This window comes from Typha latifolia, chromosome 3 (assembly GCF_019914945.1).
Source record: "Typha latifolia isolate L0001 chromosome 3, TyphaL0001v2, whole genome shotgun sequence".
Classification (NCBI taxonomy): domain Eukaryota; kingdom Viridiplantae; phylum Streptophyta; class Magnoliopsida; order Poales; family Typhaceae; genus Typha; species Typha latifolia.
In genome coordinates this window covers 16,305,660-16,321,337 of record NC_133088.1, presented here as the reverse complement: position 1 = coordinate 16,321,337, position 15,678 = coordinate 16,305,660, and the positions used below count along the sequence as shown (strand labels likewise).

Sequence of the window (15,678 nt, the reverse complement as noted above, 5' to 3'; positions counted from 1 at the left end):
AGCCACAAATTAGGAAACACAAGAAAAACTAGTACGACGAAAATGCAGCCAACAATTGAGAACCCAAAAGCTTGATTATTCATATTTTTAAAAAAGAAAACTGCTATAGGTTGGCCAATGTGCAAATACATTTATCCGAAGGTTATTCATCCAAATACATTTATCTTACTCAAGGAGATCTCCCGGTGCTCAATATTGACCATCTACAGATGATGATGATGATAGGTTGGCCAATGTGCAAGGTTAGTGCAAGGTTAGTGTAAACATGGAAATCCTTAGATGACATTTCTTACCTAAATGACATATCTCCAGAAAGATCTTAAGATTAGAGGTATTCTAATCTTAAGATATGTACAGAAAGTTATGATCTGTATCATATAAAGCAGAAAAGTCCTTCGATGCTAAAGGCATTTGGTGTTGCAAATGTGTTGCTATCCAAGTCTACGGTCATAGGTGAATATTGCAAGTATGGAAGTATGGGCTATCAAACTTAACATATTTCGACCAATATCCCTTGTATTCCATGATAGCCAAGTCCAGCCAAGGCTTATAGTTTCCATTGTAGTGAATGACCGCAGCCTTTTCAATCTCAGAAAGTCTGATTTTAGGCTTGTAACCCAGGGCCAGGACATGCCAGTGGCGATCAAGTGCATAAGTGAGGTTGTAAAATGCAAGCAAACCTGCAGGCAGCGACCCAAGCTTCCAGAGCTTCCGATCTTTGTTCTACATAATCAAGAAAAATCTCATTACAGGGGATCCTACTTGATAAAATTTAAAAGATAATGCACTTGCTCAAAACTTCAAACTACAAAGAAAACTAATGCAGTAGTAACTTCTGCAAATTCACGAGTTATGTCGAATAAATGCTCATAAAAGAATCAGAGCAAATTATGTAAAAATAAAAAAGAAACATAACGTTCTAATAATCTGTTTTTACTTTTCAAGTTGTTCCAGCAAATTCGCATTGCAATAACATCTTAATAATGAGAAGTCTAGCATACAATAACATCCTAGATATGTTCACTATGAATAATAAAAACAGAAGCAAGCATACATTTCTGCAGAATCTAATCTCCACAAACCACACATGATGGGAGCATACAAGCTGTCTTAAACATCTTTAATGCATATCAAACTAGAGGAAATTCACCTTGTTTCCATACCACTTGCATTTGGCCACATTTTTATTCCTTCAACCACTTCAAGCTATTTGTTTAAGGTGGTTAATGGAATAAAAGTACAATACCTACCCATGCAGCTCCTTTAATGCATGGTGTGTCATATTCTATGTCTTTATATATTTCACACCCACCATGCACATTAATAGATGTTAATAAAGCCACACCTTGATACTTATAGTAGCTTACCGTCTTAATATTGAGAAGCTCAAGTCTGATTACTGATTAAATGAGAACCCAAATATATATATATATATATATATGTATATGTATATATATATGTATATATACCGGAGGTGCTTATAACTCGGCGTTAAAGAAGCTGAAAACTGAAATACAAGGAAACTCAAGTCTTCACCTGTTCTTGCCAATAATGGTATATACTAGTTATATTTTTCTTCTTCCATTCCTTCAAGTCAAAGAGGTTCATCCCAAATGCCCATGCACAACCTTCTGGATCAAAATTATCAGAGATAATTGGGTCTGAGAAGTTGAGATATGTATGGAACCGATGAAAAGTCTTCCCACAAGTCTCTACAGCTCCATTCACCATCCCTTTCAAGTTTATAGACCACAGTGGAGTCAAATCCCGTTGAACAACAATATCATCATCAAGAAAAAGTATCTTATCCAGCTTTGGATACAGTTCTGGCATGTAGAATCTGAGATGATTAAGCAAAGACAGGTATTTGGGGTTCCTATACTTCAGATGCTCATCACCAATTGAAACTGTAGATGGATGATTTACTGCAAAGTAGTAGTCCTTGAGATTAGCAGAATCTGTTTGACTAAGAACTGGACAATAAGAAGCATTAAGCCACTTAAAGTCATCAACATTCTGCACATCAATAGTAGTATTTGGTGGGGAATGGACAATGAACCACATCTTCATAGCTGCAAAGTTCAGTCTGTCTGTCACGATATGAAATACATGTTTCTCTGGCTTCTTGGCATTTACTATAGTAGAGTTGACCACAACTGACGTTGCAAGTACGTTATCAGAGAAAATTGCATAGTGGTAAAAGGAAGGATCTTCAAGCTTTCTCTTGTCTGCTAATGCTTTACTACTATGACCTTGCAAGAAGTAATCAGTTGTAAGCAGCAAAGGAAGACAGTGCAGTGGCTTAGGGATCGTCTTTGAGGCATACTGCATCAAAAACATGCTTTTCTTCTTTTGTGCAGTTATAGTTTCTTCGGCAGATTGAACCATGGCACGCAATTTTCTTGCAATTACAACACAATCATATAGCTTGTCTTTTGCCATGGATAAAGCTTGGCCCATTGCTTTTGCACATTGAAGAGCGCTGGATGGCATAATTACATCATCAGTACAGAACTTTAGGAAACAAAGAATGTTTTACTAGCCTACTAGATAACAAAGAGATGGTATACCCTTGTTGTAGTTCAGAATCAGAGTTTGCTTCCTTGATGACACTTTCACTTTCTTTAATTTGTTTCATCAGGTGATCAGCAAGATCAGGCAATTTTCTGGAACGAGCAATACTAGCATATACTTTAGCCATTATGATCTGATCATTCATGAGTTTCAGAGTTGAATCTGCACGAAAATTATCATGTTCTCTTCTCCATATGCTATATTGCGGCCTAATGCTACTGTTGAAATTATTTGACCATTCAATTGCAGCTTCTCTCATCTGAACTTCAGCATTCTCAGACATTTGGATAAGCTTCAAAGCTCGCTCTTTTCTCCTCACTTGGCGTAGTTTCTGCAGGAAAAAGGTAAATGACAACATATCCAACTAAAAGTAGTGTAAATAATTGAAATTAAGAAAATTACCAGTCTCTGAAGCTTCTTGCGACTAATTATCTCTTCTTGTGATTCAAGTCCGGGTTCCGATAATTCTTCCCTACCCTATAATTTTGTATAAAGTAAGGTAGATGTAGTTAGGGATTATTTACTGAGATAGAGCTGGTCTCATTAAAACGAAGCAGAACAGAGTGCAAGCTAAGAGAAGAAGCCAACAACCTACATTCCCTTAATCAGAATTCACTTCTCTTATTTGACCCAAAATCTCACTGAATTTGGGGGGAAGTTATATAAGATGATCCAGTAAAGAAGAAAATGTACATGATCGGATAATCCACCCTCCAATTACTGTTTCACTTGTTTAAGTGCTCCTTTTTTCAAAAAAAAATCATTTTGGTTAAAGATTAGGAAATGACAAATTTACCTAAAATTCAAACCTTAAAATCCTCATCTGCACTTGATTTCAATGGTTTATAATCTTGAAAGGTAACTCCAAGATTATAAGCTGTTTTAGGCTTTAAAATCATTTGTATCAGTTGACACAGGAGGTGTTGTAAATTCAGCCAGATTGGCACAATACATATGTATAGTTATCAACTTTGACAACTAAAGTCTCTCTAGCAGCAAAATAGCCATCGCTATGTAATTTAACCACGTTCTAACTTTAGATGACTGTCTTCCATATGACTGCTCACTAATAGAAAAAGATAACACAGCCAATTGTAAAGCTAAAAACATAAATGCCAGTTCTTTACAGGTATAAACACGCTAAACAAAAGTAGGCTTCAATGTTTGTTACCCATTGTGACTTTACTATCGTTGCATCACATAAGATATAGCAGATTAGCTCACCAGTGATTTCTACTAACAATACATCAAGAAGTCCAAAATATCTAGCCCATCAACAAAAAGCATGAGGATGTTAAATTGCTCAAAATGTTCAGCATATGATTTCAGACAAGCTTCTCACAACATATGTTTCCCGTTCTTTTGAATTTCAAAAAATAAGATATTCTAAGAATGATTCTAGTATAATATGAAACCAATGATTTACATGTCGAGCAGAACCAAATAATTGGGGCCCAAGAGTTGGTGTTGGAGGTAGAATATCCAATATAACCTTGGAGAAATTGGATTCACTTGACAGAATACTTTTTCCTATGTTTGCAAGGTTCGGAAACATAACTGTTATAAAAAAAAATTTGCCACCACAACAAGTCAATGATCAAACCTTGAATAAATGATCCAAGTAAAAGCTTATATTAGAGGTTGTTAAAGGCACGATATACATTGTTATTTTTGTTACCCAACAACTTCAGCTTTTAATCAATTGGCTATCTAATATGATACCATATCCAGTTATTTTGGAGGACACGAATTCAATCCTCAATAGCCTACATTTGTCCTTATGTGGTGAGGGGCTATACTTATTTATTATCTGTCCTTATGCAGTGTATAATATTGGTTATCCAACCAAGATTAAAGAGACTGCAAGTTATCCATCTCAAGGTTTGAAAGAAAAGCTTAGAACGAGTTAGCATGTCTTATGAAATCAGAGCAGTAGGAACATAAATAATAGAACCATGATGCAATATAAAATAGAAAGGACTCAACGATTATCACAAAGAATGAAAAAACGATACCTTCCCGTCTCCACATCCCGGACAATTTGGCATTTGTCTATAACCGTTGACATCTTTTTGACTGTAACATGTGGTATGCTTAGAATGAATATGGATAAACAAGATTACTTGTATACCAATAATAAATTACTAATCATATTGCCTATGCAAACCAATGCCAGCATACATATTTGTGTGGAAATTTGAAGGCTTTTCAAATGTAAGAGAGCCCATCTCTAGATTAAAGCAAGCAAAGTAAGACATAAGCCATAATCAGCAGATAAAATAAAATGATCTTAATAAAAGAAGTAAAACCCCTCTCATAATCTTGTCGATTTTCAAAATTATATGTCAAAGTAAGATGGAACTACAAAACAGGAGATTTGTTTAAGACATCAAAAAGCATGTTCTGACTGCACTTATCCCAAGAAACTCAAAGAGTTCAGGAAATAAATGAAATTGCGGATACCTCAGCCAACGATTATCTCAATAACCATGTATAATTATGTTTTCTTAGCCCAATCAGAATCATCCAAGGGAAATCAAACTGAGATATAGCAACCTAATGTTGAACTAAGTCAAAAAGGGAGAGATATGAAAATAATTGCATGAAAAGCTCTGTTCATGGCATGCCTCAGACATGAAAAGGATAAACTACGAGAATTAGGGATCAATCTAATAAAAATCAAACACATAATCAATTTAAAGTTCGTAACCTTTGTGTTTTAAATCTTTGTGTCTACCTTGTCGCAGCACCAAGTGCTATCTTTGATGGAATTGTATCTAATATCTCTGGCCTGACTGAGCATGCAAGGATCCAGAGCTGTATAGATAGCATATCATCCATTAAATACAGACTAATGATATCATTTGATTTCTCAATTTTTCATACGAACACCTATTAGTGTAAACTGGCCACAACATATCAGACTACTAAAGTTGAAATATGATGTGCAGGCGAATGAATGGCAAGTACTGCAAACATTGAAGTTGCAAAACGGGGTTAACATGCATCAGGAAAATTGGGAGATCAAGGTCCTACTAAAGTTGCAAGCACAGCCTTCTAACCATATATTTAATTCCCTCTCACGCAGAACCTTGTCTGCTGCATAGTAATTTGAAATACACTGTCCGGGTTCGCATAGATTACAAACCACAACACATTCTAATATTCCATGCATGCTTTATATTGGCTAAGCTAGTCTGACCAGAAACAGTTAAAAGTGAAATTGATTTTTTACGGTTTCTGATTGGATGAAAGAAATAAAAAGAAGAAACAGGATTCCAAGAAAACAATCCACATCTTAAGAACTATAATAACAAATACTCCACCCACAAATTCTTACAAAGAATCAAAGAGATGAAAACTACTTCAAGATCATCATCCGCGCCAATTTCACTTCCGATCACCAAGAAACAGACAAAGACAACGAGGAAACCAAAAGGTAAGAAAGATCTCCACGGGCACCTCACGAAAGATTCTTCCGGTCATATCGAAACATCAAGATCGGAAAACATTTAAAACCCAAGATGCCGCATCCTTGTTCAAACCCTAAAATAACTCCAAACAAGAACCGAAATCAAGAGAAACCCCACATACAGTAAACGATCGCCGATCCGGACACCAAATCAAGTGCACCTCCTCGCAATGCGCTTCAGAACATAGATAAAGAACAAAGAAAACCGAGGCAAATACGTCGTCCTGCATACAATCTTGCGATCAAGAAACGCGAAAGCAGGGGAGAAGAGTATCGTGATTGGAAGAGGTCTCGAACGAGAAGCAGAGAAGAAGAAGAGTCCTCACCTGCAACGAGATGACGAGTAGAAGAAAGCTGCTTCCAGAGAAGTTTCTACAAGCGGACGCCATTAGCGTAGAGATGAACGAGAGAGAAAGAGGAGGAGAAGAAATAAGAAGGGAGGAAGAGGAGGCGATTGGTTTCGGATATTTATACTCGCTGCTTCACTTCAATGTAGCTCTTGGGGTGTGAAATGTTGGCGGGAATCACCGTAACAGAAGGCGTACGATTTGATGGACGGTCCAGATCTCAGATAGTATAAGCTTAATATTTACGCAGTGCTCATTAGAAACAGTCTTAAAACTATTTACTAAGTTATCCTGATGGTTAGCTAAGATAATTCTGTTGTAATGTTATCCAAAATCTTATGTCGTTATATCATGCCTTTCCAAATAGTAATACTAATTAGCTTATTAAAACTTACTAAAGTCAAATCAATATTATTACTTATACTGTGGTCATGCTAATTAATAGATTGTTTTCAATAAATAGTTTGATTAATTAAAGAATTCTAAGCTATCCAACCAACTCCTTTTTTTCATTTATATTCACAAAAAATCCCCTCATATTCATTCATAAAGGAATATTCGTACTAAATGTCATTCAAAATTGTTTACACCTTACGCTCTTCATGGCATTTAGTCTGGATTATTCTGCAATACCAAAGCCCAAAGGTATTAGGTTTACTTGGAGAAGATTTAGAGAGATGTGGGGTATAGTTTAGCATCAAGCTCAAGAGTCATTTAGCATGGTTACAATTTCTTCACTCTGAGAGCAAAATTGCGTGTATCATTCAACATATAATGGTCGTAAGACATGCAGTCGGGTACTCTTTTGGAACAAAATGGAATATAAATGCATGGCTCCCTGAAATTATTAACTTCACTTCTCCTATATAAGACCTTGGACATCATCTACTTCCAAATTCAGGCTACAGATCTAGCTTTCAGATAGAAATACAAAGCCTGGGTAGGCAAACAGAAGATGCCTTCATGTACTGCTGCAGCCATTAAAACTATCATATCAGTACGTAGTATGGTAGATATCTTACATTCATACAATGCCATGCCATCAGAAATACCAATATAAAGTTTAAAGTTATTTTTCACCTGTAGTCAGATTATGTTAATAGTTATGAATACAACTTATACTACAACATGTAACTGCGTGGAAGAAGAAGAAGAAGAAGAAGAAGAAGAAGAAGAAGAAGAAGAAGAAGAAGAAGAAGAAGACGAATTGTTTTAACAGAAAAGAAAAGAAAAGGATTGATTTGCAATAATATTGGACAAAGTCAACCATAGGTTCCAATGCCAGGGTCATTTTTCTCTCAGGAACTGAGCGCTAGCAACTGCTACTCCATCGCGCCTCTAATGAGGACGGTGTTGCAGAGGAGGAGTAGTGGTGCCATTTATGCGAGCTGGCCGTGGGGACGAATCCCTCGACTCCTTTGATGTGGTTTTGATGGACTGGATCTCTATGAGAGTTGCCAGGACTTCCTTCATGGACGGACGTTTTCTAGGATCACCAGCGAGGCACCGTAGGGTCAGCTGAGCAGCCCGAAGAGCACCTTTCGAGGGATACCTCCCCTCAAACCGCTGGTCCATCAACCGAGGCAGCTTTCGGCGGTCAGATAAGTATGGCTTAGCCCACTCTACCAAGTTTTGTTGCTCGCTGGGGCGACTAGTGTCCAGTGCCCGCATGCCAGACAGTATTTCAAGCAACACTACTCCAAATCCATAGACGTCACTCTTCACATAAAGATGGCCTGGTTTAATAGTTGATTGTAAGGTTCAATGTTCAGTAAGTTCGAAAGACATATATTAGAAGATATCGTGAACAACTAACTGCCCAACAGTGCATGATACGTACCAGTAGCAACGTATTCTGGAGCGGCATATCCATAGGTTCCTATTATTCGTGTGGTGATATGGGACTGTTCACCAGTTGGCCCATCCTTTGCCAGCCCGAAGTCAGAGAGCTTTGGATCATAATTCTGTACAGTAATTCGTGATTAATTTGACCTATAGATTAATGTGCCAACTGGAGATCACTTATAGGATTTCTTTTTACTATTATTTAAGAGGTCCAGAAGGGTAACTTACAGAGTCGAGAAGGATGTTGGACGCCTTGAAGTCCCTGTATATTATTTGTTTCTCTGATGCGTGTAAGAATGCAAGACCATGAGCAGCACCTATGGCTATCCTCAGCCTTAGGCTCCATGAGAGTGGCTGGAAATTTGCACCTCCTGCTCGAGAACAATTTACTACAATTTTTACATTCTTTATGCATCACTAATTCAATGGAAAGCAGATATATAACTCCAACTTTGAATAGACTAATAAAAACAAGCGAATCTCATTATCTTAAGCATGCTCTGGGAACTAAATTCTATCTACGACGCCCTTGGGCTCATTTCCCACTACGTCAGGAGATTAGTTTGTCCTTGATAGCAAGATAAAGGGCACCATACTGGATTTCACCGCAGAGAAAATAAAAATAAAAACTGAAATAAAATAAAAGAATATTTGTTGCAAGACTCACTTCTGAAGAGGTGATTTTCTAAGCTCCCCCTTGCCATGTATTCATAGACTAAGAGGAGCTCCTTTTCCTCCCAGCAATAGCCCAAGAGCTTAACAAGGTTGGGATGTGAAAGCCTCCCTAAAAAATTCACTTCAGACTGCAGTTCCAAGAGATAAATATAAGATTCATGCATCAATTGGCAGGCAATGCCAGAAGAAAACAATATTTAATGTGAACGACATCGTTCTTAATTTGTTTCGTCTTCCGGACGAAACATTAAAGCCAAACAAACGAGTCACGTTTTCGGAACAAATAGGATGGAACCCGTCGCGATATTATAATACAGGGAATTTTGCATTTAAGGCCATGCCATGTTTTTAAGTATTTGTAAATCCAACCCTATATTTATCAAATATGTCTATAAAACACCTGGGTTAGGTTAACATTTACAGCAAGAGGGAGGGGAGCAATTTAGATCTAACCAAAAACTAAAGTAAATTCTTCTCCTCCAACATTCTCTAATATCTTATTTTAGGTAAAAGTTTTCTTAGTAAGATATTTCGGAAGGGTATGTTATATTAGGTTTGGTATTTTGAGTTCAATAAAGTAGTTTGGGTTGGTATAGATTTTTTTCGTTAGCGTTAGTTAAGTTTGATTAAATTTAGTTAAATAAAAAATTAACGGCAGCTTGTGTTGTGCATATATCTGATGAAATAGAGGACTCGATTTTTAAAAATTGAAAATACATAATTATAAATAGATAAAAACAGGGTGCTAAATGTAAATTTCTCCATAATTTTGAAACTATAATAAGGCAAAGTATAATCCGGTGGTAGAAGGCATAATAATAACAAAGGGAAACGGCCGTACGTGATTGAGAAAAATAAAGTTTCATGTACGAAAGAATGGGAAATCAAAAGAAGAACATAACAAACTAGGAGGGAGACCCCAGCAAATAAGTAAACTAAAAACAAGAAAAATAGAGACCAATAAAGTGATTCAAAACGATAAAAAAAAGAAGATCTAGAATCATAATTTCATGAACGAATAAGATCGCATTAGATGGGGACGAATCTATTAATCACCTGCCACTCCTCTAACCCTTGCATGCTCTCGGAGTTGAGCTTCTTGACGGCGACCACCATTCCCACCCCGGTCTTGGTAGGATTCAGAGTCTTCTCATCGATCCATCCCTTGTACACCCTCCCAAATCCTCCTTCCCCAAGAATAGTATCAGCCTTGAAGTTCTTGGTGGCACTCCTCAGCTCCGCGAATGTGAACACTCGGAGGTTTGGCGACTCGAGGATTTGGCCCTCAGGGCACGCCTCGTCGGCGTCCACGCCGCTCCCCGTGGATCCCTCATATGTGCTTCCGCTTATGCTCGATATCTTTCTGGTGGAGGGTGCGGTACTGGGCAGCTTCGTCTTTGAGGATCCTGCGATAGAAAGGGAGAAAGATGATGGAATAGAAATAACAGGAGGAAAACTTCTTTCCTATTCTTGTTGCTACTTTCCTTGAACTAGACTTTTGTATAAAAAAACTTGGAAAAAAGATCCAATTTTTTTTCTAGTTGGTAAGCATCTAGAACCCCAGATGAAACGAAATCAGAAAGTCTTTTTTTTTAAAAAACCTCTGATCACAATGAGGGAGTTGTGATCTCAAATGGGTATTATCCAAATTGCAGAAATTAGCAGAGAAAAAAATATATTTGAATTAACAAGTACCCTTTTGATTCTCTCTTTCGCTCACAAAAAAAAAGTGCCCTTATGCAGAAAAGGAATAAAGCATCTGGAGAGCAACTCAGAAACATATTACAAGCAAAATATGCAAAGGAAAACGTAAAGATATCTTCTCTTTTGAGCAATACCTGGGCTGAGTGGTGTGGCGTTTGCTGGGCTTAACGATTTCCTTGCTGCAGGCAGCCGAAGGCAGTTGCCCATGTCCACGCGGCGTTCTCTCTCTCTCTCTCTCTTACGTCCTGCTCTAATTTCACCACTAATCTCTCAATAGAGAAACGAGTATATATATATATATTTATTTATATGGAGAGAAATTGACTGAGGAGGAGGAGGAGGAGGAGAGAGAGAGAGAGAGAGAGAGAGAGAGAGAGAGAAGGCTAAAGGAAAGCGAGAGAAGAGAGGAGGGGGGCGGCGCCAGAAGAGGTTATAGTTGGTATTATGCGCTCTAGTAATAATCTTCTGTGCGTTTTCTTCTCTCTATGTGATGTGACTATCAATCCAAAGACGAAAGTCTAAACTTATTGCTGCTAGCTTAGGACGGGCACTAATTACATCATCGTTCTTACCTCAATTCATCGTTTTGTTACACGTGGTACTACCAATGAATATTTTGATAACAGCATGAACCTTTTCCACCTTTCCGACAAGAAACGCTACTGTCTGACGAACTGTAAATATGAGTCAGCACAACACAAAAGAGGAGGGCCTGCAGCACGTAATCCTGTAGATGGATTCCTCGTCTTAGTCAATCCTATCTCTGGAATCCGGGATCAACCTTGGCCAATTCGATCAACCCTCGAGGACATTGGGACCCTGGAGATCTTCCTTTTACCGACCTTTCGTTCGTGCACATTTCTTGATGGTAGAGCTACTCACTAGCTTGCAGACAAGGATTGCACTGCTCTTTTTTCTTCTTTTTTGGAAGGACAAACCCGTGGATTCACCTTAAAGGATTTAATAGTCCGGACAAGAAGACTCGCTCTACTAGAGTTCTAAGATTTCTTTTCTTCACCGTCCTCAAGGGCTTCTCTTTTTTCTCTTGTCCTATATACTAATACTAAGAGGGTGTTTGGTTACTTAAAAAAAAAAGAAATAACTTTTAAGAACTTCTTTACTTTTAATATTTAATTTTAAAAAATAAATTTAAAAAGTAAATTTTTTATCTATTAAAAATAATTTTATTTTTTTTAACTCTCTTTCTAAAAGAAAAAAGTTACTTCAACGAAGTGAGACACTTCATTTAAATTCATATTCTAGCAACCAAATAGACTTCATTTTATCCGTTTAAGTCTCTTCCTATACTTTTTGATAATGCTACCGATATTCGCCAAAAAGAGGCTGTTTCTAGAGACATCATCATACTTCCTATGTTTTTTTTACATGGATGTTTTTTCTTTGTCACTTGCTTGATACTTCTCTTCGATGTAGATTGATCTAATTTCAACCTATTTTACTCTAATTTTCATAAATAAATACCATTCTTCCCTCATATTAATTCTTCTTTCAATTAAAGATCCAATAAAAATTATGATAAAAAATTTCTTTATCCCTAAATAAATCTTTATTTTATTTTAAGTTTAATTTTTTCTTATCTAGCAACTCAACCGACAAGACTACCAAGATTATAAAATCGGCTCCAATCTTAAACAATTATTATAGTGAAAATTGTTCAGTGATTTAATAACTTACCTCAACGACTCGATTTAGTTAATCATTCGACAGTGTAATTGGTTTGGAAGAGCAACAGATAAACTAAAGAGAAAAACTAAACCGACAAGAACTAATGTTTCTAGATATAATGTTGGAATATTTGCAAAACGGCAAAAAGCCGTTCGATTCACGGCTTCACGCACTTGACTATGTGGTCCCAACCCAAATGTGAACCAGAGAAAGCGAGCTAATTGTTGAGATTTAATTATTTAATAGACTTAAAGTATAATATAATTATCAACTTAAAGCAAGACTTCTCTTTTAGACTACTAAAAAGCAAGACTACGTTGATACGCTGTTATATCGTAATTTGAGCCCACCACCCAGATAAGACTTATCTGGCTGCCAGCCTAACCCCACTTCTTAGTAGTGCCTTTTTTAGTTTATCCTATCCCAAATTATTCCTTGGCATTTTTCTTAAGAAACCCCTCCGTGTTGGATATTTGCAAAATCAACCCCTCTTTCCGGGCATTTGCATAATTTTTTTTTTTTAACAAATGAACTTCTGTATCCATCTCTTATATAAATTATATATTTTTTATTATAAAAATATATATGTAATCAATTTCAAGAGCCTAATCTTGCTATTACTAAAATCTAAGATTTCTTTTTTGGGGTGCAAGTAGCCCTTTCTATTTGCAAGGAAAAATGATATATCTATAAGGAAAAAAAAAAAAGAGCTTGGATAAGAGAATTTGATACAAGACGTGTGCTCTTTTGCAATAAGATCAAATATAGGTGGTTATTTGCACAAAAACTCACTAATGGAAGGTTTCTATCGTTCTCAGTCGCAAGTGGAGAAGTAGTCGGCCGCCTTTACTAAGTGCCGAATACCTCCACTTGCAGCAAACTCCTGCAATCGAGGTTACAGACGATCTGCTTCCTTCTTAGTTAAGCATCAGGGTTAATTATATAAAGGTTCTTCATTAGAAAGACTAAGCCGGATTAAAAGAACCCAGCAGCTTTAATTAATCCTACTCACGCATGGAGAGGAAAAGGACCTTTCGATTTACTCACGCGTTAACAAAGAATAAGGATAAGATACTATAGCTTTTGATATTTAATTATCTTTCTAGAAGGAATATGACAAGACTTGACGAGTTATTTAATCAAACTTTATAAATTTATATTTAGATCTCCTAAATTATTATTATTATTATTATTATTATTATTATTTATATATATTTTACATATAAAAAAAATCTAAATAAACTAAATAAATATATACTGACTAAATGAGTGGGTTAAGCCTCTTTTTCACGTAAGGGGATGATATTACTTTGTTTGAGTCAATGCAATTACTACTTCCCTACACGTTTTTCTGAACAAGTACATGAAATCTAATATTTGAATATTGGATTCGTATATAATAAACCTTGGGATGGATCACAAAGTATACTTCGTACCATTTTTTTTTCCTTGAGTTGATTTGGCTTGCATCGACTAAATCAAGGAACTATTTCACATTGCAACTAGTAAGGAGTCCAAGTCAAACTACACTAGGTTTTGTTTCCCACATCAATTTCTTTTAATCTTATTCTCATTACATTATTAATACTGAACTCCTTTTGTGATTCTTAATGTACACGCTTACAAAATTTGTATGTTATATTTGGTCTTGATATTTGGCCAACTCTCTTCTTCTTCTTCTTCTTCTTCTGCTAGAAGTCCATGCATAGATCTTTCACACCGCCTTAACTTTTGCTGCTAATGGTGGGCTGGCTACGTAGGGGTCATTGGTGAAAGCGATTATAAAGCTCTTCTTGAAGCTATCAATCGTCGTGAGAAGCCATGGTGGTGAATCGAAAAATTTAGGTTTTTAGTATAGAAAACTAATATCTTATTTTAACTTTTATACTTTTATTTTTATTTATAAACATTGACTTGTAACATTGATTTTAATATTTCGGAGCGACGATTTTTCAAAGTTAGAAAGTGTAATAAATACTAGCCAAGTTAAATGCTCCTTTTTAAATTTTAAAAAAAAATTATATGTATCACCAAATAATTGCCACTAAATGCTGTCGAGATTTACTTAGAGTCGTCGTGCTGTCGAACTGTTTATCCAAACTACCTGCACCGCTAAACTATTAACCGAGTCAAGTCATTAAATTTTTTTTTCTTAATAATTATTTAGAGTTATTATCTATAATATGAATACCGTAGTCAAAGAAGAAGGACACCTACAGAAACTCTCTAAGTATCTCACCGACCAATATTCTCGTTTATTTGCTCTGTTCGATCTAATCCAATGATTGATCAGGGTGTTAAATGGCCAGGCAGACCTTGTGACAAGTGTGTACAAATGAAACCCCAACCGATGTGAAAGAGTTGACGAAGATGTTCTACTTCTGACCAACTAATCGGACCGTGCCCCAAATTTCCTGCCAGCTGTTTACGCGACAAGCAACAAGACAGTTTAATGTTGACTAAACTCGTACTTCCACTATATTTTATTTAACAAAATAAATCACACCCGAAATTTAATACGAAAACGAATGTGCATACGTAAGCCTTATATTAGGAAAGGGAGAGGAGGAGACATTGGCGTCCACTATTTATAGTCCAAAATAAGGGGCTCATAGGTGCTGTTATATTGAATATTTATATAGTGGAATGTAGAAGATAACATTATCGAAGCATTGGGCGTTACTTTGTTCATCACCTTTCCTTTAATTTCATTGCCACGAATTTGTCAAATTGTACAGTTCCATTGAACCAACGTTGCTCAATTTTTTCAACCCACACCCGTCCAAAACATAATATATATATATTTTTTCTGTTCTCTGTGTTGAAGCAAGTGCGTAAGACATCAAGAAAATCCAATGGATTCAGCAAAGCTGGGTCGGTTTTGACCTCAAAATTAAGAAAAGGTCGCAGGTTGTGAGTCTACGAAAGTTATTAAACTATTCGTAATTCATTGCATGGATGATATCACACACACACACTTGTTCCTGAAAACGAAGATAAGCTGATAGTCTGAATTCAATTCACTATATTAGTTGGTTGAATTCTTCTCGCCCTCTCCCTTTATTTTTATTTTTATTTTTATTTTTATTTTTATTTTTATTTTTATTTTTATTTTTTAGGCAAAAGAAATTCTTTCTTTTATTATTATAAATCAAGTACAACAGTTGCGAAAATGCCTATTAACATTAGAGACCAGTAGATGAAGCAAAAAACAACGAAATCACATTATATTATCGTTTAGCTGTGTTTAGTCAAGTTTGAAACTTGTGTCGAGGTTACATATTTTCTCTTATTTTTATATATTAAATTATAATTGCATATTTTCCACAGCGTTCTCAAAGAAAAGAAAAGAAAAGAAAAAGATCGGGGTCAGCG

The 15,678-nt window shown here is 36.1% G+C and overlaps 2 protein-coding genes across 4 annotated transcripts; both read right to left on the bottom strand.

Annotated features, from left to right (window-relative positions):
* Window positions 1–75: 75 nt before the first annotated feature.
* Window positions 76–6,495, bottom strand: LOC140785331 (probable galacturonosyltransferase 3). 2 transcript variants are annotated; one of them, XM_073133177.1, is made up of 8 exons: window positions 6,373–6,495; window positions 6,169–6,270; window positions 5,312–5,391; window positions 4,590–4,650; window positions 2,977–3,051; window positions 2,571–2,905; window positions 1,537–2,482; window positions 76–723 (listed from the first exon to the last, which is right to left on the bottom strand). In XM_073133177.1, exons 1-8 carry the CDS (start codon window positions 6,433–6,435, stop codon window positions 448–450), a joined length of 1,938 nt encoding a protein of 645 aa, XP_072989278.1. In that variant the 5' UTR covers window positions 6,436–6,495; the 3' UTR covers window positions 76–447. The 2 variants fall into 2 exon arrangements, with proteins under 2 accessions (XP_072989278.1, XP_072989279.1); XM_073133178.1 differs by lacking the exons at window positions 5,312–5,391; window positions 6,373–6,495 and having other exon boundaries at window positions 6,169–6,265.
* Window positions 6,496–7,450: 955 nt separating this feature from the next.
* Window positions 7,451–11,107, bottom strand: LOC140785332 (probable serine/threonine-protein kinase PIX13). 2 transcript variants are annotated; one of them, XM_073133181.1, is made up of 6 exons: window positions 10,752–11,107; window positions 9,970–10,319; window positions 8,906–9,041; window positions 8,467–8,609; window positions 8,234–8,357; window positions 7,451–8,129 (listed from the first exon to the last, which is right to left on the bottom strand). In XM_073133181.1, exons 1-6 carry the CDS (start codon window positions 10,822–10,824, stop codon window positions 7,732–7,734), a joined length of 1,224 nt encoding a protein of 407 aa, XP_072989282.1. In that variant the 5' UTR covers window positions 10,825–11,107; the 3' UTR covers window positions 7,451–7,731. The 2 variants fall into 2 exon arrangements, with proteins under 2 accessions (XP_072989282.1, XP_072989281.1); XM_073133180.1 differs by having other exon boundaries at window positions 8,467–8,627; window positions 10,752–11,105.
* Between the last annotated feature and the right edge of the window lie 4,571 nt (window positions 11,108–15,678).